This window comes from Mixophyes fleayi, chromosome 9 (assembly GCF_038048845.1).
Source record: "Mixophyes fleayi isolate aMixFle1 chromosome 9, aMixFle1.hap1, whole genome shotgun sequence".
Taxonomy (NCBI): Eukaryota; Metazoa; Chordata; class Amphibia; order Anura; family Limnodynastidae; genus Mixophyes; species Mixophyes fleayi.
This window is the reverse complement of record NC_134410.1, coordinates 51639265-51665092: the sequence shown is the minus strand read 5'-3', so window position 1 is coordinate 51665092 and position 25828 is coordinate 51639265. Positions and strand designations below refer to the sequence as shown.

Here is a 25828-nt window from a genome sequence, read left to right as displayed (position 1 = left end):
TGGCTGCATTGCCAATATGCATAGATGGAGAGGAAGACAATCTGTTTTGTGTGTAGAATAGGCCTACCAACGAAGAATTAAACTGTTTTTTTGGATGATTTATTACCTCAACAATTAGATTACTTGTCTCTAAAACAGTTGGAGCACTAAATTGGGTTAATTTAGGCCCAAAAACATGGATTTTCCAAAAAAATAGCAAAACAAAACCAAAACCAAAACCAAAACACGCAATGGCAGTTTTGCAAAACCAAAACCAAAACCAAAACACAACGGTAATCCAGATCCAAAACCGAATCCAAAACCAAAACACGGGGGTCAGTGACCATCTCTATTTATGACCAAGGGTGATATAACTAGTTCTGCGAATGATAACGCCTCAGATTTCAATGCCACGTGGCTGCAATGAAATTTATTGAAATGGACCGTTATAAGGGTTATATGATTGAGATAAGCTCCCAGTAACAAATTTTTGATTTACCCCAATGTCTGCTGGTATTCTCAATTGATTCTCTCTTAGATGTCTGACAATCCTCCCAAACCCCCTTATTGGCTCCCCCAACCCCTAGTTAATCCCTTCTTACTGTTTCTTATTAGTCCTGTATGTTTATTATTTCAAATGTTATATTTTAATATGCGGTCCTGTGGGACAGGGAAAGAGGGTTTCCCATTCACTTCAGTGTGTCAGCACAGAGCGATTTGAGCACTATGAATGCTAATGCTAATATGCCTAGAAAAGAGCGGGGGGTATATATGCTAAACTGCTGGTTTGAAAAGTGGAGATGTTGCCTATAGCAACCAATCAGATTTTAGTTATCATTTAGTTAGTACATTCTACAAAATGACAGCTAGATTCTGATTGGTGTCTATAGGCAACATCTCCACTTTTTCAAATACACAGTTTAGTAAATATACCCCCTGGTGTTTAAAGTGCCAAACCACCCTCAGGCTCTTTTTGTTGAGAACACTAAGAAATAGGAGGAATACTAATAACAGACACAACCAAATACATAGAAGAGGCCCACATATTGCTCTCTGAGACCCACACGTACAAAAGAGTAACCTGCAAACCAACTAACAATTTTATCTCAGAGCTATAATATTAAATGAAGGTCATACAGAGAAAATATCAAACTAACAGGAATTTAAATTCCTATAAACAAGACAACCCTGAATCCCCACTTTCTGCTTATTACCAAACATACACAAATCTATTATCGATTCCCCCATCCCCAACTTATTCCAATAAATAGATACTTTCATACAACCATACATCACTAAGACAACATCATTTCTCAGAGATACAAAACATGCTCAACACTAGGGAGACATTGTGCACGTTCTAGCAGATCTGGGGGTAAATGTATCAAGCTGAGAGTTTTCCGGCGGGTTTGAAAAGTGGAGATGTTGCCTATAGCAACCAATCAGATTCTAGCTATCATTTTGTAGAATGCACTAAATAAATGATAGCTAGAATCTGATTGGCTTTTCAAACCCGCCGGAAAACTCTCAGCTTGATACAGTCACCCCCTGTTCTCAAAGATACATAGATAATGCCCAATTTACCCTTCATTTAACTTGGCTCATACAGTCCTAATCCCTAAACCAGGTAAGGATCCTAGGCTGGAAGGGTCTTATCGTCCTATTACTCTTTTGAACACAGATTAGAAACTTCTAGCAAAAATCATGGCAGACCGTTTACAAACTATCCTTCCTGGGTTGCTAACATCCCATCAGTTAGGATTTGAGGCAGGACGCCATTCAGTTAAGGGTATCAGAACAGCTATCTCTGCGATTGTGGCCTCAAATTTGGGATCAACCTCTAACATGCTTCTTAGTTTGGATGCCCAAAAGGCTTTCGATTCTGTTGCATGGCCATTTTTTAATGAAATCCTTTCACATAGTCGTTTTGACACTGATTTTAGGGCCCTAATAACTTTTCTATACACCTCTCCTAAGACGTCCCTGTTGGTCAATGGAATCACTGGTTCCCCATTGGAAATGTTTAGAGGGACTCGACAAGGATGCCCACTCTCTCCATTACTCTTTAATCTGGTATTGGACCCTATGCTTAAAGTATTGCAGAACTGGAGACAATTGAAGGGGATAATTATTGGAGATCAAGAAATCAAAATTACAGCTTTCGCTGATGATGTAATGATATACATATCTAATCCTGAGTCCTCACTTAGACCTCTGATGAACCGAATAGTTGAGTTTAGATCTGTCTCGGGGTTCGCTGTCAATTTTGAGAAGTCCACTGCTATGTACCTGGGTAAAAATGTCATAACCCCAACCTGGGCACAAGACATTCTTATTACTTGGGCAAAATCGACCAAGTCATACCTGGGCATCCTACTTCCGAGAAATATTCATTCTTTATATGCCCTCAATATTTCTAAGGTGATAAATGCAGTGGAATGTGAGATGAAATGTTGGAAACATCTATGTCTCTCTTACAGAGGCAGAATAAACATAATTAAAATGATCATATTTCCTAAACTTTTGTATCCACTCCAAGTCTTATCATTATTATTATTATTATTGACTAGATCAGATGCAGTTAGACTGCATGCAGACTTTAGACGTTTCATCTGGAATTTCAAAAAAACACGCATTGGACTGATCAAATTACAACAGCCCAAAGATAGAAGGGGACTGAATCTGCCAAATATCACTAGATATAACCAAGCGGCCCAATTTCGAAATCTTAGAGACTGGCTACACATGACAGATACCTATACTAATATTACCTTGGATCAGAGCTTTATTCCCAATCTTAGTTTGTCGGCCTTTATTCACCTGCATGAACAGGAATTACCAAATCTTACTATTTACCACACGTAAACTCTGGCACAATCTTTGTCGTATGTACCACTTAAATCCTTATGCTTCAATGCATCTTCCTTTGTTACATAACCCGAACTTTCAAAATGGCTCAGCTTCCTTTACATTTACTGATTGGGCAAAACTGGGAATAATTAAAATAAGACCACTTATTGATACAACTACACGTAAACCTTTGATTTATGCCCAGGTTAGCTCCAAATATCCGCAGTTGGCTCCCTATCACCAAGCTATATTCCAATGCCAACATTACATCAGCACAACATTACGCAAACTCTCCCCCTCAGACTGGGATAACCCTTTGGATGCTATACTCTCAAAACCTCCCTTAACTCACCAGGCCATATTGCAACACTATTCCTTGATACGGGATCAATTTGACTATAACAATTCTAAAACTGGCCTTTGTTTATGGCAGGAACACTTCCCTCATCTAACACCAGAGGTTCTCTTAAAAGCGCTAGCTAACTCCATTAAAATACTACCGGCCATGACCTACACAGAAATGTTTCTTAATATTTACCATAGGACATATTTGTCCCCATCCCGTCGGTTCCAGATAGGACTGTCGGAGACCCACAGTTGTCCAAAATGTGGATCCCCGAGGGCAGACTTGACACATTGCTTTTGGGAATGCCCCCCAATTAAGTGATTTTGGACTCAGATTTGGAGATTCTCTATTGCACACTTGGTAAATTACGCACCCCTTTCTCCGGAATGGGCAATATTTGGAATACTCCCAGATAGATGCAAAGTTGGTAAAGGATGTAAGAAACTATTATTAGTAATATCAGCCGCGGCCAGAAAGAGCATACTGCAGGTCTGGGCCCAAAATTCCCCTCCGGTGTTTTCTCTTTTCAAACAAAAACTCTATGACATATTTCGCATGGACTGGATAGAGACGTCTTTGCAGAAAGAGGTTAGAGTAAAACAATTTTTCGACACACGGCAGAGTTTTAGGGCCCTTTTACCTCACACTACACGATTACAACGTTGGAATAGTTGATTACTCAATGGACTGTAAGCTAATTGTGAAGATTTGTATGTATTTTATAATTCATTCAACAGTATGTATTGTATAACGCATTCAATTGTATTTGTTGGATTTTGTACCTCAATAAAATATTTATAAAAAAAAAACAAAAAACACTATGACTGCCATTAATAAGTTCACTTGATAAAATTGCTCAAAATGACATAATGAAGATGTATTAATCTACTGAATGGTATGTACCAGAGGCTGGCTGGCAAAAATTAGCCTGTTGGAATGAAGGGGGGAGAGAGGGTGAGAATCAGCTCAGCGGCCTATTGGGGACATTTTAAAGGATAAATAATGCAGATAGCCCAGTGACTCAGCCCAAGGTAGCCCACTATGAGACTGTCCCTGGGGGAGATACCCCTTTCCCTCCAGGTTAGTCAGTCCCTAGTATATACTGTCATAATATCATTCCAAATTGATCACATTCTAAATTCATCCTTAATATGAAGGTGTTCCCTGCTCTTTGCTGGCCCCTTACCCCTCCAGGAAAGACTGTCACATGAATGTTTAAAATTAAGTTGATTTGATGACAATTGTATTTGATAAACTCCTCCTTCCCCCTCTATTTCCCTATATTTCTCTATTGTCCATCATTTATCCTTGGCCTACCACTGATTAAGTTCAACTTGTTTCATCTTTATTTTATGAGAATACTCTCTGTTTAGCTTTTGCTTCTTGTCTCATTTACAGACCAAGGGGTATAGTTACTAAACTGCGGGTTCGAATAAGTGGAGATGTTGCCTATAGCAACCAATCTGATTCAGCTGTCATTTATTTAGTACAATGACAGCTAGAATCTGATTGGTTGCTATAGGCAATATTTCCACTTGTTCAAACCCACCGTTTGGTAAATATACCCCCAAGACATTATAACTTACATGTCTTTTTTTAGAGTGACCTATTTCATATCCTTCACAAGCCTATTGTACTCCTGTAAAGTAAGGATTGCTCTAGGTAAATAGATGAACTGTAGTATTGTAACACACTAAGAAAAACAATGTCTAACTTACATTTCAGCTTATAGTTTGTCATATTCTGTACAATAATAAGATAAATAAATGAACAACAATCAATGATGTGGTAAAAATCTATAAATGTTTTTTATGTAATAATTTTAACTGGTATTTATATAAAATAATATTATATTAGTCCTAAGGTATTAGTAGTTCATTGGTAGTTTCTATAATGATGATCAGTCATCATCTATAACTATTACATCATTATTGAATGTGCAGTCTCTGGATTGTGTAGACTTTAGAAATTCTTTAGTTTTCCTGGTGCCAGCAGTACAGTTGGTCACCTCCTTTAGTTGTATGTAAGGAATCACTGTTACATCAGCCACATTCATTAATATGGGGAGGGTATTCTGAGGTCCTACAGAGGTTCCTCTAGTGTAGCTCATCTGGCCCTCAATTAGCCATGGACTTGTCGTATGTGCTGAGCTCTCTTTCTGACCAAATGCTGGGAGTGCTGTAGCTGTTTGTGGCATCATATTGCTATGTCCATCTCCTATTTGCATCCAGTTTAACACTGTTGGTCTGTGTTGTTGTGTCTTGGTTTGATGCATGTTTATGGAATCAGGCACTTTTTTCCCAAATGTGATATCTGGATGACCAAGGACTAAAGGGAAACTTTGACAAAGACTTCCTGGTGTGTCTATTTTCTGTTTTTTGTATTGGAATAGTTCAGGTTGTGGGTAGGTCATCAGCTCTTCCTTGATGCTAGAGAAACATCTCTCTGCGTCTGCAGTATTGGAGGGTACTTCATACATTTTTAGGTCACGTGTGTCAAAATTTGTACAGGATCTCTTGAGATGACCAGAGATGGTGTTTAAACTCATTTGATATTGTTGATTCTCTCCACTTTGTAAATTCATGTTATCGTCCTGTTGTTGATTCTTCTGTTGGTGTTTCTTTGCTGACAACACAGTTAGTCCATAGGCATCAGATTGGTGTTCTGCCGTCTCAATGAGCTGAGGATATACAAAGAGTAGAAAACCATCATTGATTTTGAATGAAGTTGATCATCTCAATTTTGGAAATAACTGTTTAAGGCATAACTAAAGCTGTGGTTCTCCAGCTGATGCAGAATTACATGTATCAAAATGCTGGCACCTATACATCTACATCAATTAGAGAACCATGGGTTACCCAAGCCTGCTTTAAGGAATAAACTGTTATAAGTTAAAAGCATTTAAGTGTCCATTTCTCATCTTCAGTGGTGACAAGTTCTCATCTCGTTCCAGTTCATGATTGAGGGTTTGGAAATCTAAATCGAATGATTGACAGTTGGAGGATTTATTCATCCTAAGGCCAGATTCGTAAGCACTGTGTAAATGTCAGGACTTAATTGGTGTAAGTTGATATCAATGTAACTTGAACATACTCATGAAGGGTTATTTGTGTATGTACAAAGGTGTGGCCCTAGAGATAAAATACCGCTATGATGTCATACACCTATGATTGTGACTGTTTATACAGGATGACATTGGGATTGGTGCTATTAGATAGTGGTGACTGCGGGGCTGTAATACTGTGCTCCATCTGATACGAGGAGATGGGGGATTGGGGAGTTCCTTTCTCAGTATGGACTGGGCACAAGACAGCACTTCAATCTGCTCATATGTAAAACAAGATACATAACATACAATAAAATATATAAATGAGCTTCAGGGGGTATTTCACTATTAGTAGATGGCTGCTGAGTCCCTTTCATAGCTCAAAATGACATTATTATTACATATGGGGGGAGGCGGAGGACAGATATCAGTCTGTATTATTAATAAAACGTCTTTTGCTCAAATTAGGTGCATTTTAAGAACAGATTAATATTATAGGCACAAATAACAAGATTAACAGAAATTATAATATACAAATATCATACATTTAATAGAGAATTACATGTATCAGGATGCTGGCAACCATTGGAGAACGATGGGTTACCCGAGCCTGCTTTAAGGAATAAATGTTATAAGTTAAATGTATTTTAGTGTCCATTCCTCACCTCCAATGGTAACACGTTCTCATCTCTTTGCAGTTCATCATTGAGCGCTTGGAAATCTATATCTTTATTTGGGGACAGAATTGCTTCTAAGAATGCTGGTTGGATGTCTTCAATCTAGGAACAGATTCATAATCACTTCGTAAATGTCAGGATATAGTTGGTGTGAGTAGATATCAATATTGCTTGGACATAGTCATTAAGGAATATTTGTGAATGTGCAAAGTTACGGCATGATGCCATGCACCTATGATTGCACCTACTTATACAGGTATCTCCTAGGGATTGGTGCTACTAGATAGTGGTGACTGCATGGGTGTAAAACTGTGCTCCTTCTGATACCAGGAGCTAGTGGATTGGGGAGTTTATTTTCCAAATGTACTGTGCGAAAACTAGTGCATAGATCTGCTTATATGTAAAACAAGATATATAAATACAGAATAATTAATTTAAAAGATGAATAACAAAGAGCCAATACTTCTTTACTGTTATCTCATCTTACTAAGACAGAATGATTCTTCAAGGAGATAAACATTTTAAAAGTTGCTTATAGTTACGGATCCAGAAAGGATGGTAGGCAGGACTTCCAGAGTGATATTTATGTATTTCCAGCATCTGATTTCCCATCAGTGACTGTGATCCGGCAAACAGTAATGCAGAGTCGAGGACCATTCCCAAAGCAGAATGAGGGCGTGCTCCTTACACACCCCGCTGCCAAATAACCAGATTTCTGCAAACTTAAATTCCTGGATAATATGTGGTTAGTAAATGAACTTTAGAATGTTTTTAGAAGATTAGGTATTTTATTTTACCAAGACAAATAAAATACTGATAATCAAGCATATGAAACTACACAATGCAGATCTGGTGCCATTGGTGATCTGTATAACAAGTACTTTACCTGTGACAAAAACTCTGGCTGATCACACAGAGTCTCTATGTAATGTAGCAGTTCTGTTTCAAGTGAGTCTTCTGATGGGCTTCCTTCTACGCTCTTTGGGAGCTTAACAGACTTGGCAGTGGTCTCTTCATCTACGCCTGCTTCCAATGACCCTTCTGTCTCCATATTGATGTCATAGGTTTTGTCTGCTTCTACCATCTGCTGGTTAGATCTCTGTATGTTCTCTGCTTCCTCTTCCTCTATGAATCTAATAAACATACAAATAGTTTAGAAATAGGATAATAAAGTAGCCATCCTGTTGTTATACTAACTTAGGGAGAAAAAAACGTACTTCTTAGCTATCTGATAGTAGATCTTGCGGTCAGCTTTGGTGGTCTTTAGCCATTTGTTCAAAGTGTAGTGCACACCCTCCTGTATTTTCATATCGGGGCGGAAACGGGAAAGAGAGCGGAGTACCGGTCTGTGGATAATAACATTACATTGTAGTTTAGTTTAATATTATTTACACAAACACTGTAGTCCCTCCAACCATGTGCTGTTAGAACAGTGTTAAGCATATGTATGTTACAACAACAATATCATATACAATGTGAATTGGAATAAGATTAACCAATAATTATGTCTCATGTCTCATGTCGTTAGATTTTCAGCCCACAAAGTTATCTTACATCCACTGAAGCATGAGACAACCCTGTCACTCTGGAGAAAGCAGATGTTACATTAATTCCTATTGATAATGATAACGGGACCATCCCCACCCTACTAGGCCTCATTGATGGTCTACGCAGATGTTTTTTATTGTTTAAAAACTTTTTGCTATATTAGACTTAGCGACTCCTGTCTATTATGCTGGAACACTGAAATGGCAACGTTGGCATTTCATGGGTCCCAATCTCATTCATTACAGATACACCCAAAGCCAAAGGTGATCAGGAGGTGCCCCTAGCTTTTCAGCATGGGGCAGGTACCCTTTGGGAAGAGAGACATGCTATTTTTTCTACTTTCCCCATAGAGGTACAAGCCTTTTGCTGACTACCCGAAATAAAATGTGCTCAGTGCTGTCCCTAGGTCCTGTTGAATTGAATTGATATTCATGAAACTTCTCTCATTCCACATCTGTCCATAAAAATTAGCATGTATCGTCTTAACCCAAACATACGAAAAACCGCAGAATGCATTCACTGTCTTTGTCATAGTTGTCAAATTTTGACACAATGGGGCATATTCAATTGTTCCGAATCCCCGCGGTGTTAAAACTATTACCGTTATTACAGTAATAGTAAGCTGGATTTCAACTCACGGCTCAGGGAGCTGCGAGCTGAAATCCAGCGAGAAAACTACCGTAATAACGGTAATTACGCGCACTATTACCGTAATAACGGTTATAGTGGGCAGAGGGCGAGATTTTTGGCGTTTCCGCCAACAATTGAATATACCCCATAATGTTACTTTGCAAATACTATGTAAAATTAATTTTCCATGAAATGGCAAAGAAAGAAGAACTCAAAAATGTTATCATTGGTACTTTGCTCTTTTCCAGAAACACCTGTTAAAAACGCACAATTCAATTTGAGAAAAACTTAGCTGTAACTTTACTCTTCTCTAGTTGATAAGCCTCATGAATAATGGTTCTGCCACTTAATAGCAGCTTCTTCAGTGTGTAAATGACAGTTGAACTTTAATAATTGTGATTAATTTATTTACAATGTGCACTGTGTCTCAGTTTGCAGGGAGAAAAATATTGAGGTATGCATTGTGCAAATGTGTAAACATCACATCAAAGTCCAACCTCATATCCATTTGCGACCACCCCCATCATTGAATTAAACTCATTAAGCCTTAATAGAATGTATTAATAAATTAATAGAATGCCAATATAAATCATTATCAATTATATAACATAAATTCTAGGTATAAATCCATATGTCAGACAGAAAATATGGTTCATGTATGTCAAAAATCTAAATCATACTTGCCAACTTTGGCAAGGTGGTGTCTGGGAGATTGGGGGGGAGGGATGGGCGACTGGCTCCAGAATCGTGTATTTGGCCCCGTCTCCTAAATTGGATCACACAGTTTTAGCCAATTACTGCAGACGGTGGGGCCACGATGGTGCACATATTGTGTCATAAGCCCCGCCCCCCGTCAGGATTACCTGCTCTGGGAAGACTCCCAGAAATACAGGAGTCTCCCTGACATTCCGGGAGAGTAGACAACTATGATCTAAATGTAAATTATAAATGAATAATGTGATACACATATGTAGTGCTATAAGCTTCATATGAATGGGAATGGAAAATATATGCTACAAAACTCCCGCTTTCACCATATACTGAAATATAGATTAAACCTAATTATCATTTATAACCTTTACATCTGGTAGACAAGTGACTTGCTGGTATCCCCACTTTTGGCGGGATTAACCTGGTATCAGATGTCATGTTGCATCAACTAACTAACTGAGGCCAAGTTAAAGCCCCGCCCCTCACTTTCATTCAGTGGAAGTAGCAATTTTAAGAATGAAGCTTATAGCTGGAAGTCAGTGAATAGAGAGCTTGCATTCTCATCATTATTAGCTACAAAATGGATGCGTTCATTGTATAGCATTCCTGTCAACATTTTGAAAACAAAAGTAAGAGCAAAATAAACCATTCCCCAAAATGCCTAAAACACATTTCTCCACTACCTAATGTCCACTCATATTTGGCCAACTATATCAACATTGCAGCAAAAGCACACCCAATTATCTAATACGCCAATGGGTCATATTGGTGGAACAGTCCTGTTAAAATTGGGACATTAATTTATTTAAGAAGTATTTAGAGAAATAATGTACCAAACAAATGTATCCTTTATGGAACGGGTCATGTTAACAAATCTGCATTGATAATTGATAGATATATCTATAGTTAAATAGTTGCACTGATAGAACTTTTATCAACCAATTAAGCCCAGAAAGGGATCCTTAAAATGTCCATCAATGGGCTTACTGACAGGAAGTCAGCTGTGTAATGGAAAAATAACCCCCCACTATTTAACCTTTATTAATCCTTTACATTTGTGACTGTGACAATGCAATAAAAAAACAAAAATAAAAAGCTGCTTGCAAACTTAATTAACCTTGTACAGTATGTTATGGAATGGGAACATTTATACATTTGTGAATGTCATGAATATTCTTTCACATGAGAAGATATTACATTGTGCCTATTTTTATGCGCATTAGTATATTACTCACATCATGAAGCTGGACAGGGCCTCTGTGTCCGGGAAGCTGGGTACAAATCTCCTGACCAGTTTATTATATTTTTGCCAGCGTTTGAAATGTTCGTGTATAGTGTTAGTACTGCTGGAGCTAGATCTTATACCCATGCTGGAAGCATTGGGCCCAGTCCCTGGCATCACTGGAAATGGAACTTCTGGTCTTTGGCTAGAACCAAGACTCCCTGACATCACTGTGGGTGCTGGAAAATTCCCCATTGGTAAATTGAAGTTAATTTCTGGCTTTCCTCTAATCAAGTTCATGCATGACTGAGCAGGTACATTGACTGCACTGGGTATTAACCATGTTTTGTCTGCAGCATTCACCTGTGTCAATCCTGGCATCAAAGTTGGTGTTACAGAAGCATGCACTGGTTGCAGATGATGTCTTATTCCTGGCAATTCAGCTGGTACAATTATTGTGCTGGGGTGAAGACTCCCTGGTATCAGTGGGGCTGGATTATTTACTGTCCGAGTCATTACAGATTTCCCCACTAGGCAGTTTTTGGGAGCTAAGAGGCTGTTCCGTCCAAGGCTATGAGTTGTAGCACTGTGGATAGTCTTGTTTGAGTCAGTTGGCAGAATAGTCACGCTGGTAGAGGTAGCAACACAAACTGGCCGTAGAATCTCATTGCCCCAAATTATGGTGGGTGGAACATTACGGCTATGAACATTGGAAAGTTGTGAGTTCAGTTCTTGTTTATTGATGAAAGTCATAGTGACCTTGAAAATAACAATAATTGTGAGTTATTATTTATATCAATATTCCTTATAACATAGAAAAAAACATTGATTTTCATACACTATTATCAATATATACAGTGTCTTTCAAATAAGTTATGGGACAGTTTGTTATATTGAAATCAACCAAGCAAAATGTATTTCTTTAAATTATTGTAAAGGCTTTTGGGAACCTTAGTAACATTTGATGATACAATTTAAATACTCAAAATATAAAATATTTATTGACACTCACCTGTTTTATCAATGGTACAATTGAATATGTATGTTCAGGTACTGATTTGTTTTCCAAATTGTCTAGTCCTATTGTATGTAAACCCAATTGACTTGAGCAGTGGACCATAGGTGTCTGATTATAGATAAGGGGACAGACTGTGTCTGTGTGTCTGGTCACCTGCACGAAGCTCACCAGATATGAGGCAGTGTGAATATCACAGGTGGGATGATGTCTTATGTTCTACAGCTCAGTTGAAAATAAACAGCCTCAGCTACTGGCATGTGCTGAGACCAGTACATCATTTACTGGTTTATTTCCATGGGGGTTTACCTTGCCTATACCAGTGATTAATTCAAGTTTGGTTAATATATTATGGATTATAGATTTTTCCATATCAGTAGGAGATCTTTTCTATAGGTCTTATATATCATATGGATATGGCAATAAGAGTTAGTATATAGTTATAGGAAGGATTTGGCATGATGAAAATGTGAAGCACTCTTGACTCTTAACTCTGTATTACTGGTCTAATTGTACAGTATGGAAACACACCAGCATGGCTGTACAGCCAAAGATGGTAAGACAGTGTGTGAGGACATTATGTAGTGTCTCTTTATGAATACCTGCAATGCCAAAATGGGAAGGGGGGGGCACAAGTCCAGGGAGAGACTTAATCAAAGTAGGTTTAAGCATTAAATAGATAAATTAATAATTTACTGGTCCTTTAAGAACACACATAAAAATAATGATTTTACTGTAAGGGGTTACAACAAAAACACCAGAATAATGTAGTTATGGAGGAAAGAGTACAGCAAAAAGTAGTGGACACTATAAAAATAATACTAAAATTAATATCATCAATAATATTAATAATTAATGAGACTTTACTTAAACAATTTACCAATGCACCTTATAATGTAGGTAAACCAGAGTTGTACATACAGTACCACAATTATATACTATATATTTCAACACAATTTTTGCTCATGTTATTTTTTTAAACCAATCTAGTAACCTACCTTTACTTAAATTATTATAAATACTTTTATTATTTTTATAATGACCATGTAGTTTTACCTCACAAATCTTAAAATACCTATTAAAACTTACCTGTATTTACACGGGTACAACGGAATCTGTATTTTTTTCTACTGGTGTTGTATATTCTGTATATAAATCCAGTAGGACTTAGCAGTGGACCAAATATCTGATTACAAATAAGGAGCTGTTGTCTCTATGTCTGATAACTTCCACGGTGCTCAACAGCTCTGAGGCAGTTTGAATATCTCAGGTGGGATGATGCGTTATGTTCTAAACACAAATCAAAAATAAACAGCCTCAGCTACTGGCATGTGCCATGACCAGTACATCAGTTACTTGTTTATTTCCCTGGGGTGTTCCCTTGCTTTTAATATTGAATTATCACTGGCCACAAGTTAGATTATAATATTATAAAAGAAAAATTAGGCTTGATAAATATATGAAGGACATTTGACTTATAACTCATATTACTAGTCTATTTTTGGTTATTTGGTGTCAAAGTAGGACCAACTAAGACACCAATGTCTTTCTCTTTTTCCTGTGTAAATTTCAATACATAGAAAATATTAAACAATAGGGTCTCCCCGCTCTTACGTGCCCTGGGTCCCCCAAAGCTTTAATCCAGCTCTTAGTGGGGTTCAGTATGATCTGAAAGTAGTGGGTGCATTATGTATATGCCAGCATCAGTGATGTACTGTATATATGTATATATGTATGTAACGTACTATGTGTAAATTTTCCTGAGTGAGACAGTGTTACACATTGGAGTTTAGGAATTTACCAGAGTGGCAGCGGCACTGGCACAGAGTTGATTTATGTCCATCCTTGAGGAAAAAGACCAAAAGCTCTGCAGCCTGTCATCATTAGTTACTCATGGAACGGCTAGGGAATGGAAGGAACACACACCCCAGTTAATCAGGACCAACCCAATGACCAGTGTTACTCCTCCAAAACAGGAAAACAAAAATCAGCAACATTTTCAACTTTAAATTATTCTTAATTTGTCATAATTTGTCATATGTTATTATTATTTTCTGAAATTTAGCATACAACACCCATAAACGATTCTCCATTTACATGACACATTTCAGCTTAATACTTCTTAAAATGTAGCCCCTCAAACACCATGCTCCCCTCTCACAAAATTACTATGATGGAATGTGATTTATTAGTCATTCTTAATATAAGATTGCCACACATACCTGATATCTTCTATACATACAGGCTGATGCCAGGTATCCCACACCTTCAGCAATTCAATGCTACTCAAGACGTTTAGAGTAGACTGCTAGCGATATCTGAGAGAAAGAGGGGCAATTGAGGAGACAGGCTGACAAGTTAGAGAAGTCCCTGCCCTAGTGTAGGAGGAACAGTGAAGAGGAGAGATCAGTGGCATAGAGATTGCCACCAGAGAACCTATAACCAGCAGACAGGCTACACGTTTGCTCTGCATGTGGGAAGTGTTTTGCCTGCAACCCACCACCTGTCACCGAAAAAAAAGAGCATTTAGAATAATGATTTCATTAATGTACAGTGCAGGAAATATAACTGAATTTTTCACCGGAGAGAAGCTCTGGGTGGGATCTCTCATGCTGTGTGCAGTCCCTCAGTGATTTCTCCCACTCAATTGTTAAAGTTTAATAATTGGATAAAGGTGGTAATCAATATTTTCTGTACACCAATATCGGTTGCGATGCAATTAGTTCGCCAATGAATAATTATTAATGCAAATAACATGCAAATAAGTTTTATGTATTTAATTTAGTTAATATAAAATATAAAGTGGTAAAGAGGCTAAATAATGTTTACAATATACAAATTGCATTGAGTTTGGTATCATTCTGTTCGCAATTGCATGAGAACGCTTCCAGTGTTATTTATGTCGTGTTAGCACCTTGCGAATACTAGTTATAAATAATATCACTATTTTATACACCAAATAGCTAGTACAAAGGGATCATGAAAACCAGTTTATACAGGTCTAGAGGTGGGAGCTTGAGGAAAGGACATCTGGCAATCTCAAGGAACTATGACCAAAGGCATCCACCAATGTCAAGTCGAGTTCTTGGGAAGTGAAGACCCTTTGACCAATGAATGAAGACCTTAATACTGTAACTGTGTATCTTTGTGACGTAACTGCTTTGTACAACTGTACTGTGTATAAATTGCTCACCACTGTCTTAAAAACCAGAGCGTTCTTATAGAAGCTTGTGTTGGTGCCAACAGGTGCAAGTGTATGTATGGCAAACTGCCTTTTAATACAGAGTTAATGCAAATGTAACACAAGGGTACAGTCATCGCTAATAACTTCAGGATCAATTCACCCGTGTAAACTGCACATATAAGGAGTTAACCACACTCCTCACACAAGATACAAATAAAGAAGATATTATTCGGCACTCAATCAGTGGTTGCAGATAATTGCACTATGTACATATAAACGTCAAAACTAGACCTAACTATACATCCAGTACATATTTGCATTGACTAATAAAACTTGACTCATGTAATGGCAAATTATATATTATAACCATACAAATGCAAGTAATACACTGGTTGACTACTCAGCTGCTACCGCATATACTATGTATGATGTGCTGTTCATTCAGCATTCAGTGTGCAGCCAAATATACATAGTTCACTTGTCCATCCTTTAAATATGAGTTGATGTAATTCCTCCCGTTAGTGTTGATTATATCTATATAATTACGGTCAATGGGAATTCTTATGCAGTGTCACTGTCGTACTCGTCCGGGTGGTGTTGCTGCTCCGACGGTGAAGCTGATTGTTTGCTGATGGCTCGTGTCAGCTGACCCGCTACTCTCAGTCCTCTCGGCTTTTGGTGTGTTATCCGTGCTGATGTTCTCCCCTACATTCTCCACTCACCGATGTACATTTGAGGGGTTAAAATATGGGAAATCATTGTGAAACCATAAAAACAATCCTCTTTATGCTGTGCGTCAAACTTGCAGTTACATAATGAATAAATAAAACAGCATAAATAACAAATGAGCATATTAATTTTGTTAACAGAGCGCTTGTAATCCAACGCGTTTCATCCAGTGTCCAGATTTTTTCAAGGGAATTTTGAGATCAGGCAAAGTCAGCTTAAATACTGATGTGATCGGTAACCAATCACACATGTGATGACAGAGGTCTAACTTATCCCCATACATATATAGTCATTCCACATATAGCAGTGTGATTTGATGATCTACATAATCTGTGGCATATTATACAGTATCTTCCATTGTAACCATATTCATCATATCCACATTTGATCATTTTATATTTTATCATCACCATTTATTTATATAGCGACACACACACACACACACACACACACACACACACCAATTTGATAGCAGCCAATTAACTTACCAGTTAATGATTTCATGTTTTAAAATTGAAAATGTAAACAATAAAAATAAAAGGATATAAAGTGTTAGCATCCTGTACCCTTTGTAACTTATATTCATACCTCACATGATGAGAATGACTTCAACGAATGGTGTCAAAAATTGCTACATATATTTGGCTGTTATTGCAATAAGTGAAACCAGTGATTGAGGGCTGAACAATACTTTATGAATGAAACCTATGTGCTTTGGAACCACAGTGATCACATCGGAGAATATTTATTGCAAACAATACATATGAACATATCACAGCAATGTTCCAGGTGGACCCTGTGTACATAGTGGCCGTGCTAATGTCAGTATGATTGCTGAATCTGTTCCCCGCCTGGCAGTGACTCACTACAGAACCCTCCAGCTTGCATACTCTCTGCAACGTACTTGTATCACTGCTCTGATCCAGGAGGGGACCTGACTTGAGGCAGTAGCTGGTACAGCAGAGTGATCCCTGGGCTTTGAGCTACACTGTTACGACTGAAGAGCAGAAAGGAGACAGTGTCTGGATACATCTCACTCCTAGATGTGCATCTGACAGCAGATGGTTCCTCTAATGCTCTGTGCTGGGATGGGTTATATGCTGTTATATGGATTATATTCCACATACTCCCTTCTCTCCACTGCAGGGCCAGATTGGGAATTTAAAGCAGCCCTGGAAAATATTCTGAAAGTGGCCTCATGTGCTAGGTGTGGAGAAATTGTTAGTAGAGAATCAAATCAACAGGAGTCGGCCCCCGGAGTAAAACTAGATGTAGGAGTAACTAGGTCACAAGAGGATTAGCTTTCAGCTTATCCTTCAGTCACAACCCTTTCAAACACACTGTCAATGCTCTATGCACCACTTTTAGGTGCATTTGGAACCCCCTCCAAAGCAAACCAGTATAAAGAGGGACATACCACCCTGCATGTGGGACAAAGTCCTATGTGTGAGACAGTATCGTCACAATCAGGAAAGTTGGCAGACAGTTCCTCTCTAGCCTGTTCTTGCAGCTTTCACTACCTGCTGGTGTCTTAAGCTCACTTGCTCCTTTGCCAGGTCCTAAATGTTGGGACACTGTTGGGGAAAGGGCTAGATATTATTCACCTCCTGGAAAGCAGAGGAACAAATAAACACTCTACAGCCCCCAGCAAGCTACAGCATTAAGCCAATGGCATTCACATTGAACAAATGCCTATTTATCCTAATGACCCTCAGCTGTACATTACAGCACTGCCCCCAGTGCTTCCGCATTCCAGCACCGCCCTCCACATTACAGGAGTACCCCCCGCAGTCCCTCCACATCACAGCACCAGCCCCAGCCCCTCCAGATTACAGCACTGCCCCGCACAGTCCCTCTACATTACAGGAGTATCCCCCACAGTTTCTCCACGTTACAGCACCGCCTCCAGCCTCTCCACATTACAGCACCACCCCCCACAGTACCTCCACATTACAGCACCGCCCCCAACCTCTCCACATTACAGGACCACCCCCACAATCCCTCCACATTACAGGACCACCCCCACAGTCCCTCCACATTACAGGACTACCCCCCACAGTACCTCCACATTACAGGACTACCCCCCACAGTACCTCCACATTACAGCACCGCCCCCAGCCTCTCCACATTACAGGACCACCCCCACAATCCCTCCACATTACAGGACCACCCCCACAGTCCCTCCACATTACAGGACTACCCCCCACAGTACCTCCACATTACAGGACTACCCCCCACAGTACCTCCACATTACAGCACCGCCTCCAGCCTCTCCACATTACAGACCACCCCCACAATCCCTCCACATTACAGGAATACCCCCCACAGTCACCCCACGTTACAGCACTGCCTCTCAGCCCCTCCACTTTACACCACCACCCCCCAGCCCCTACCACCCCCACTCCCCATACTGCTGAAATACCACAGCTGCCCATCACACTGCAGTAATACCACCACCGCTCCCCATACTGCTGAAATACCACAACTGCCCACCACACTGCTGAAATATCACCACTGTCCCCCACACTGCAGTAATACCACCACCGTCCCCTACACTGCTGAAATACCACCACCGCCCACCACACTGCAGTAATACCACCACTGTCTCCCATACTGCAGTAATACTACCACTGTCTCCCATACTGCAGCAATTCCACTACTGCCCCCCATCTGCAGTAATATCACCACTGCTTCTTACACTGCAGTAATACCACCACCATCCCCACACAATATAAAAGTTGTAAGTAAACAATTATCATCTAAAACTACTGCAAATATAATGGAGGTTCCACAATGTGGCAAACAGACAGCTTTTGTATGCAACATGTAGAGCATTCATTTAAGGCACATTTTGAGCTGTCATATTCTTAAATTAGCAAATAGTACAAAATTATGGTACATCCATTACTACTGAAACTGACAATTTATTACACAGAACTTTGATCCATAATAAAAAAGGTAGACAATATAAATGTAGACTTGAAAACAAAGTATAGTGAGAGTTAATGAGAGAGGTTACAATCTAATTGGAGCTGAAGTGTAGTGAGTGTGGTATAGAGATGTAGCAGCATGAGATCTCCAGGGATCACACTTGGTGAACATCTGTGGATCACTATTGTTGTCATGATATCAATTTGTTAGAGTGCCTGTAATATATATGGGTCTCAGCACATGAGATACATTTTTACCTATATTATTATTAGAGATGGGCGGGCTCGGTTCCCCGAGATCCGAATTCATCCGAATTTAGCCTATCCGAGTACCGAACCGAGCACACTCGATACTCTCCCGCCCATTCGGATTCGAAATCGAGGCAAAACGTCATCGTGACTTATTCGTATTTCTGAGCTCGGTTCTCACGAGATTTGAAAAGCATAAATACCCGCCTCCACAGCAATCCATCGCCATTTGACAGAGGGAGAAAGCAGGGTTAGGTAAAACTGGCTATATCAGCGCAGGGACAGAGCAGTAATTGGACACATTATTGTTTGTATGCAATAGCATTGTAATCTTAATACCAGTTGTTGCAGCAGTAAGAGGTGGTTGGTGGAGGGTTTTTTTGTGCAGTTTCTGGCACTCCAAGTGCTTTTGGGGTGTCCCCCATTCTTTTGCATTCATTTTTCTGGCTGTCAAAAGTCCTGTTTGTCAGCAGTCTATAAAATAATATTTAGCACTCCCAAGTGCTTTTGGGGTGTCCCCCATTCTTTTGCATTAATTTTTCTGGCTGTCAAAAGTCATATTTGTCAGCAATATCTAAAACAATTTGTAGCACTACAAGTGCTTTGGCCTCATAATCGATTCAAAGCAGTCCACATATGAGCAGAATGAGCAACCAGGTTCTGTCACCAGTCCTGATGGTAGTGTTCCCAGTACGTCATCTGGGAAAGGCGATGTCAAACTACACAGTCTTTTGAAATCAGGCAAAAAAAACACACACCCCAAAAATTTTTACCGTGTTGAAGTGAAAAAGAAGTGTAACTGAGGAAAAGTTAACTGCCGATAAAATAAAAATTGCCAACATGCCATTCTACACACTCAGTGGCAAAGAGAGAATAAGGCCTTCACTTTTCTCTATTAGTGGCAGATCCAAAACTGTTACCGAGCCTACAAGTGGTGCGCAACTACTGTTACGCGCAAAAGCTGAGCTGCAAGATAACATTAAGGCATTAGAGGATAATGTTTGCTCTGAATCAGAAATGACACCAATCTCTGTGGAGAGTCCATCCACCAGTGGTATGTCTAATCATCATCATCATCATCACCATTTATTTGTATAGCGCCACTGATTCCGCAGCGCTGTACAGAGAACTCATTCACATCTGTCCCTGCCCCACTGGAGCTCACAGTCTAAATTTCCTAATATAGACACACACTCACACATAGAGGGAGACAGACAGACAGGTAGAGACTAGGGTCAATTTTGATAGTAGCCAATTAACCTACTAGTATGTTTTTAATCATGAGCATTCTGATAATGTACCCATAAAGAAGGGCCCTTTCAGCAGTTCTGCTGATGTGTGCCTGAACAGCCCTAGTGTAGCCGGTGATACACCAAGTGAGGATGACACTTTGGAATTAGAAGAGGATGAGGGGGAGATTTGGGTAGCCGATGAGGGCGCTGATAAGGATGCGGTTGATTGTGTAAGTCCTGCGCCAGTGGCAGCAGGGTGGCAGCAGTTCTGGCACCAATTTGCACTTTTCAAACACAAGCAGAGATTTTGAAACACTTAAGAGGTGGATTTTTGGTCTTATGCCCAGGCATGACAATGGCCTTTTTCTTATCACTGGCAAGAACTGCAGCAATTTGTCTTTGAAAGTGTATGAAAATCATATTGTGACCTAGGAGGTGGGCAAAATTGAATGGAAATGACTGGAAATTAGTGTTAGTGAGGTTAATAATAATGAAGGTACAAAATAATACCTAAATTATGTTATTTTAGGCCAAAAAAAATAACATTTTTTAACAAATAGCAAAACCAAACAAAACCAAAACACGCAATGGCGGTTTGGCAAAACCAAAACACGACGGTAATCCAGATCCAAAACCAAAACCAAAACCGGGGGTCAGTGAGCATCACTAATTATTATAATGTAGGTACCTCAGTATGTGGGATATGTGTTACCTACATTATGTAAGGTTACTACTTCATTATTATGTATTAATGTAATGTCACTGTCATCTATTAAATTTCTACTCTACATTCCCATAACTTTTGGTTCAGCTGACAAAATACCAGTCTCCATTGTGTAATGATGAAGTGGTCATAGATTAGTTTCACCTCACAGTAGTGTTTCATGCCTAAATTTACTGAACTGAAGGGATGTGGGATAGACCTGGATCTTATCCAATGTGAGTTTCTCTCTGATTTTACAGCTGCCTGTTGTATCAGTGACAAAATTACACTCATTTTGTTAATTTCATGGTGTAGTGTAATTTCAAGACATTCTTGTTTTATAAATGCAAATTTTTGCTGTATTAATTGTGGAGATGCTCAGGCTCGGTTTTCTGAAATTCGAAACCACCTGAATATAGGGGATTTGGAGTAGGCTCACGAGCCGGCTCGGTACTTTTGCTCGTCCTCGGATCTGAATCGAGGTAAAACGTTGTTGTTGCGTTGTCAGTTCTCGCAGGGTTTGGATTCCATAAGTACCTCCCTCCCCAGGAGATCCAGCCCATTGCTCACACAGAAACAGGGGTAGTAGTGTTCTTGTCACTCTCCAGTCTCCAGTGACATTGCTCAGTGCCATTGCTCACACAGAAACAGAGGTAGCAGTGTTCTTGTCACTCTCCATTCTCCAGTGACATTGCTCAGTGCCATTGCTCACACAGAAACAGGAGGGGTAGCAGTGTTCTTGTCCCTCTCCAGTCTCCAGTGACATTGGTCAGTGCCATTGCTTATACAGAAACAGGAGGGGTAGCAGTGTTTTTGTCACATGACAAAATTTGACTGGAAATTAATGTTATTGAGTTTATAATAATGTAGGAACAAAAAAAAAAAGAGCCAAATTATGTGATTTTAGCAAAAAAATAGAGAACCAAAATCAAAACACGCGAGTACAGTTTTACCAAAACCAAAACATGAAGTTAATCCAGATCCAAAACCAAAACGCGGGGGTCAGTGAACATATCTAATTAATTGTGATGACTGCTAGACAAAAATAGCACATCACTGCTAGGGGGAAAAAGATTTTAATTTCGAAACTCAAGTGATATTTCATAGACTGAATGGGTGACTAAGAGGTCTATTCATTACATGCTCATTATGTATTGTTGCAAATTGCAGCGGTACATAATTAAATAGCGCCATTATTTACCATTCCATTCATTTTCTTACCTTATACTTGCTCTTATTTCTTCTGTTTTCATCTTTTTCTCATGTGCCACTCCTCACAAGATGTCATGCCCGACAGTCAATGTGAACGGAGCAGGGAATAGGGTGCCAGGTGCCGTACTGGTAACTATTTTTTTGTTGGCTGGCTGGTGGACAAGCGAGGGATGGCATGCAGAGGGGAGCGCTTGCCGCCCCCCCCTTTTCCCCCCACATTGCTTTCCCCACTTACTGCCTTGCACAGTTTGGGAACTGCTGTCATATGGACATATATCTGGTCATTTGGGAATTGTGCACAACTAAAGTCTTGCGTCTGATTAACTCTCCAGCTGTGAATATGGTTTTTAAGCTTCCTTTTGTGCAAGCCACAAGCCAAATAATAATAAACTGCAAAATAATAATAAACTGTGTGCTCCTACCCGCATGCTCACTTTTATACTAACTATAGAAAACTTATTTGACTCGTTACCTCACTTTACAAGCACATGGCTGAACAACTTGAATAGAGAAATTAGCAAAGGGGAATGGCAGAAAGTTTTCCAAACTACACACACATGTTCAATAAGTGCTTCAGTGTACAAGTTCACAGTACGCTGGTACGGACACCAAAGATTACTAAATAGAATATACTCTGGGACCTCTGGTGAATGTTGGAGGTGCACTAATGCATTAGGGAGGTACATACATATTTGGTGGGAGTACCCAAAATAAAGTTTTTCTGGTTCCAATGGATCTGGGCTTTAGGCTTATAAGTGTGTCCAAAATACCCATTAGTAAATTCAAGAAGTTCCTTTTGAGAGATCTTAGTAAAGCCGCAAAGACGGCGGTAACGTTTCTCTGGAATCCTCTACCCCTTCCATTTTTAAAAGACTGGTATGGACGAATCGCCTACTATATGACCATGGGTGATATAACTAGTTATGCAAATGATAACTCCTCAGATTTCAGAGCCACCTGGCTGCTATGGAATTTATTGAAATGGGCCGCTATAGGGGTTATATGTTTGACATAGGCTCTCAGTAACAAGTCTTTGATTTACCCCAATGTCTGATGGTATTCTCAATTGATTCTCTCTTAGATGTCTGACAATCCTCCCAAACCCCCTTTATTGCCTTCCCCAACCCCTAGTTAATCCCTTCTTCCTGTTTCTTATTAGTCCTGTATGTTTGTTTATTATTTCAAATGTTATATTTTATTATGCGGTCCTATATGTCAGAGAAAGAGGGTTTCCCATTCACTTCAGTGTGCCAGCACAGAGCGATTTGAGCACTAAGAATGTTAATGCTTTTATACCTAGAAAAGAGCGGATGGTATATTTGCTAATCTGCTGGTTTGAAAAGTGGAGATGTTGCCTATAGCAACTAATCAGATTTTAGTTATCATTTAGTTAGATTCTAGCTGTCATTTTGTAGAATTTACTGATTGTTTGCTATAGGCAGCATCTCCACTTTTTCAAATACGTAGTTTAGTAAATATACCACCCTGGTGTTTAAAGTGCGAAACCACCCTCGGGCTCTTTTTGTTGAAATAGGAGGAATAGTAATAACAGACACAACCAAATACATAGGAGAAGCCCATAGATTGCTCTCCGACACCCACACCTACAAAATACTAACCTGCAAACACTAACAATTTTATCTCAGAGCTATAATATTAAATGAAGGTCACACAGAAAAAATCTCGAACTAATAGGAATTTAAGTTCCTATATACAAGACAACCCTGAATCCACACTTTCTGTTTATTACCAAATATACACAACTCTATTATCAATTCCCCATCCCCAACTTATTCCAATACCTAGATACTTTCATTCAACAATACATCACCAAGACAACACCATTTCTCAGAGACACATACTCAACACTATTCATAACCACATGTGGAAAGAAACATAGACATGGTACACAATAAATGTAAGCTCAAGTATCCCACATCACAAGGGCATACTAGCAATAAGCAGAATACCAGAGGAAAACTTGTACCTAAACAGAGACCAGATAAAGTTTATCGTAAAAACCTTAACATACATTCTTACACATAATTACTTTACATTCCAAGACACATACTACCTACAAACACAAGGGACAGCTATGGGGACTAAATTCATCCAAAACAATGCTACATAAATATACATCAATTCATCGGAACAAGACTTCATCTATAACAACCCCTATTTGGAACATAGTTCTCTGGAACACTACATCGATGACATGCTCCTTATATGAAAGGGCACAGAACCCCTACTTAACAATTTCATCAAATACATAAACCAAAATAGACTTAACCTAAATTTCACTGACACCACCAGCATTCATTTTCTAGACCTAATACTATACATTGAAAACTCAGAAATCCATTCAAAAACATTCTAAAAATCCATATACCACAATTATTACGTCCTCGGGAGTAGCTGTCACAAATCATGTGGCTCAACGACATTCACTTCAACCTATATAGAAAAATTTAAATGAACTGCAGAAACAACACAAACTATCTAAACCAAGTCCACAAGATTAAAGGAGAGATGATATAGCTAATGAACCTTAACAGAAGCACAAACACTAGAGTTGAAAAACTAGACAGGTCTGAACTAATTAAATTTGACCCCCATTACTCTAAAACAACCCAAAGGGGACTCTATCTGCTTCATTACACAATAGAACAAAGACAGCTTCAAAATTAAAAAAATACTACAGAAACTCCAACGAAGTAGATGTGTAGGAGCAGCTTGTGCTGCTCGGTAATGCAGAAGAGCTTCCTGTTCATGCAGGAACTCCTTACTGTCTCTGCAACACCCTGATTGGCTGACACAGTCACTCAGCCAATCAGAGCACAGACATGCCCCACCTACCCATACTACCATGGACGGTGCACTGCAGGTATGTTTATGGGAGTGTGTGTGTATGAGAACTGTGTATGTGACTATACAAAGGAAACAAAAGTTGGTGTTTAAAAGATGCACTGCGACTCTCCGGAGTCGTAGGAGATATATAATATTATACCATACATAATTTTTATATAGATAGTAGTGGTTAATATTGGAGTACCCCATATGGTAGTGGGTCCTATATAACCTTGTATGTCCTTACAAAACTCAGGCTTCTCCCTTTTATAGTCACAATTATCATGTCTATCTATGGAGATAACAAGTCTGATGATAATAATAAAGACCACTCTGAGGTTCTGGATTCAAATGGCACTGAATAGTCTAATGTGCAATAGGTAAAAGTCAGCTCTATATTCAAAATATGAAGAATATTACAGTCTGTACTGAATTTTATGCACTGAGCCTAATGACTCTAGTAATAACACATACTATTACCTATGGTGGAAGTGTATTGCTATAAAGCTATAGATCGTCAGCACAGCCAAATCTAGTGCATCTGATCAATTCTAGGATCTGGCTAGAGATAATGTCTCTTCCTCTCCATTCAATATTAGGGAGCTTCCCCCCAATAAAGTTGGTGTGTTTAGTAGAATACCAAGCACCTTCTGGTCTAAATCTCCCTGCTGTCTATTCAGAACTCATTTCTAATAAATCTATTCTAACAAAATGAGTG

General features: G+C 39.2%; 2 protein-coding genes and 1 long non-coding RNA gene across 3 annotated transcripts in view; 1 reads left to right on the top strand and 2 right to left on the bottom strand.

The window, feature by feature from the left end:
* The window catches only part of LOC142100654 (uncharacterized), a 289058-nt gene that overhangs the window by 194765 nt on the left and 68465 nt on the right, over positions 1-25828 (top strand). The gene's annotated exons all lie outside the window — the stretch shown is intronic.
* Positions 5069-6986, bottom strand: LOC142100652 (uncharacterized). Its single transcript, XM_075184354.1, has 2 exons — positions 6887-6986; positions 5069-5855 (listed from the first exon to the last, which is right to left on the bottom strand). Exon 2 carries the CDS (start codon positions 5757-5759, stop codon positions 5076-5078), a length of 684 nt encoding a protein of 227 aa, XP_075040455.1. The 5' UTR covers positions 5760-5855; positions 6887-6986; the 3' UTR covers positions 5069-5075.
* On the bottom strand, positions 7007-11352 carry LOC142100651 (uncharacterized). The gene is made up of 3 exons (XM_075184353.1): positions 11023-11352; positions 8116-8244; positions 7007-8031 (listed from the first exon to the last, which is right to left on the bottom strand). Exons 1-3 carry the CDS (start codon positions 11307-11309, stop codon positions 7719-7721), a joined length of 729 nt encoding a protein of 242 aa, XP_075040454.1. The 5' UTR covers positions 11310-11352; the 3' UTR covers positions 7007-7718.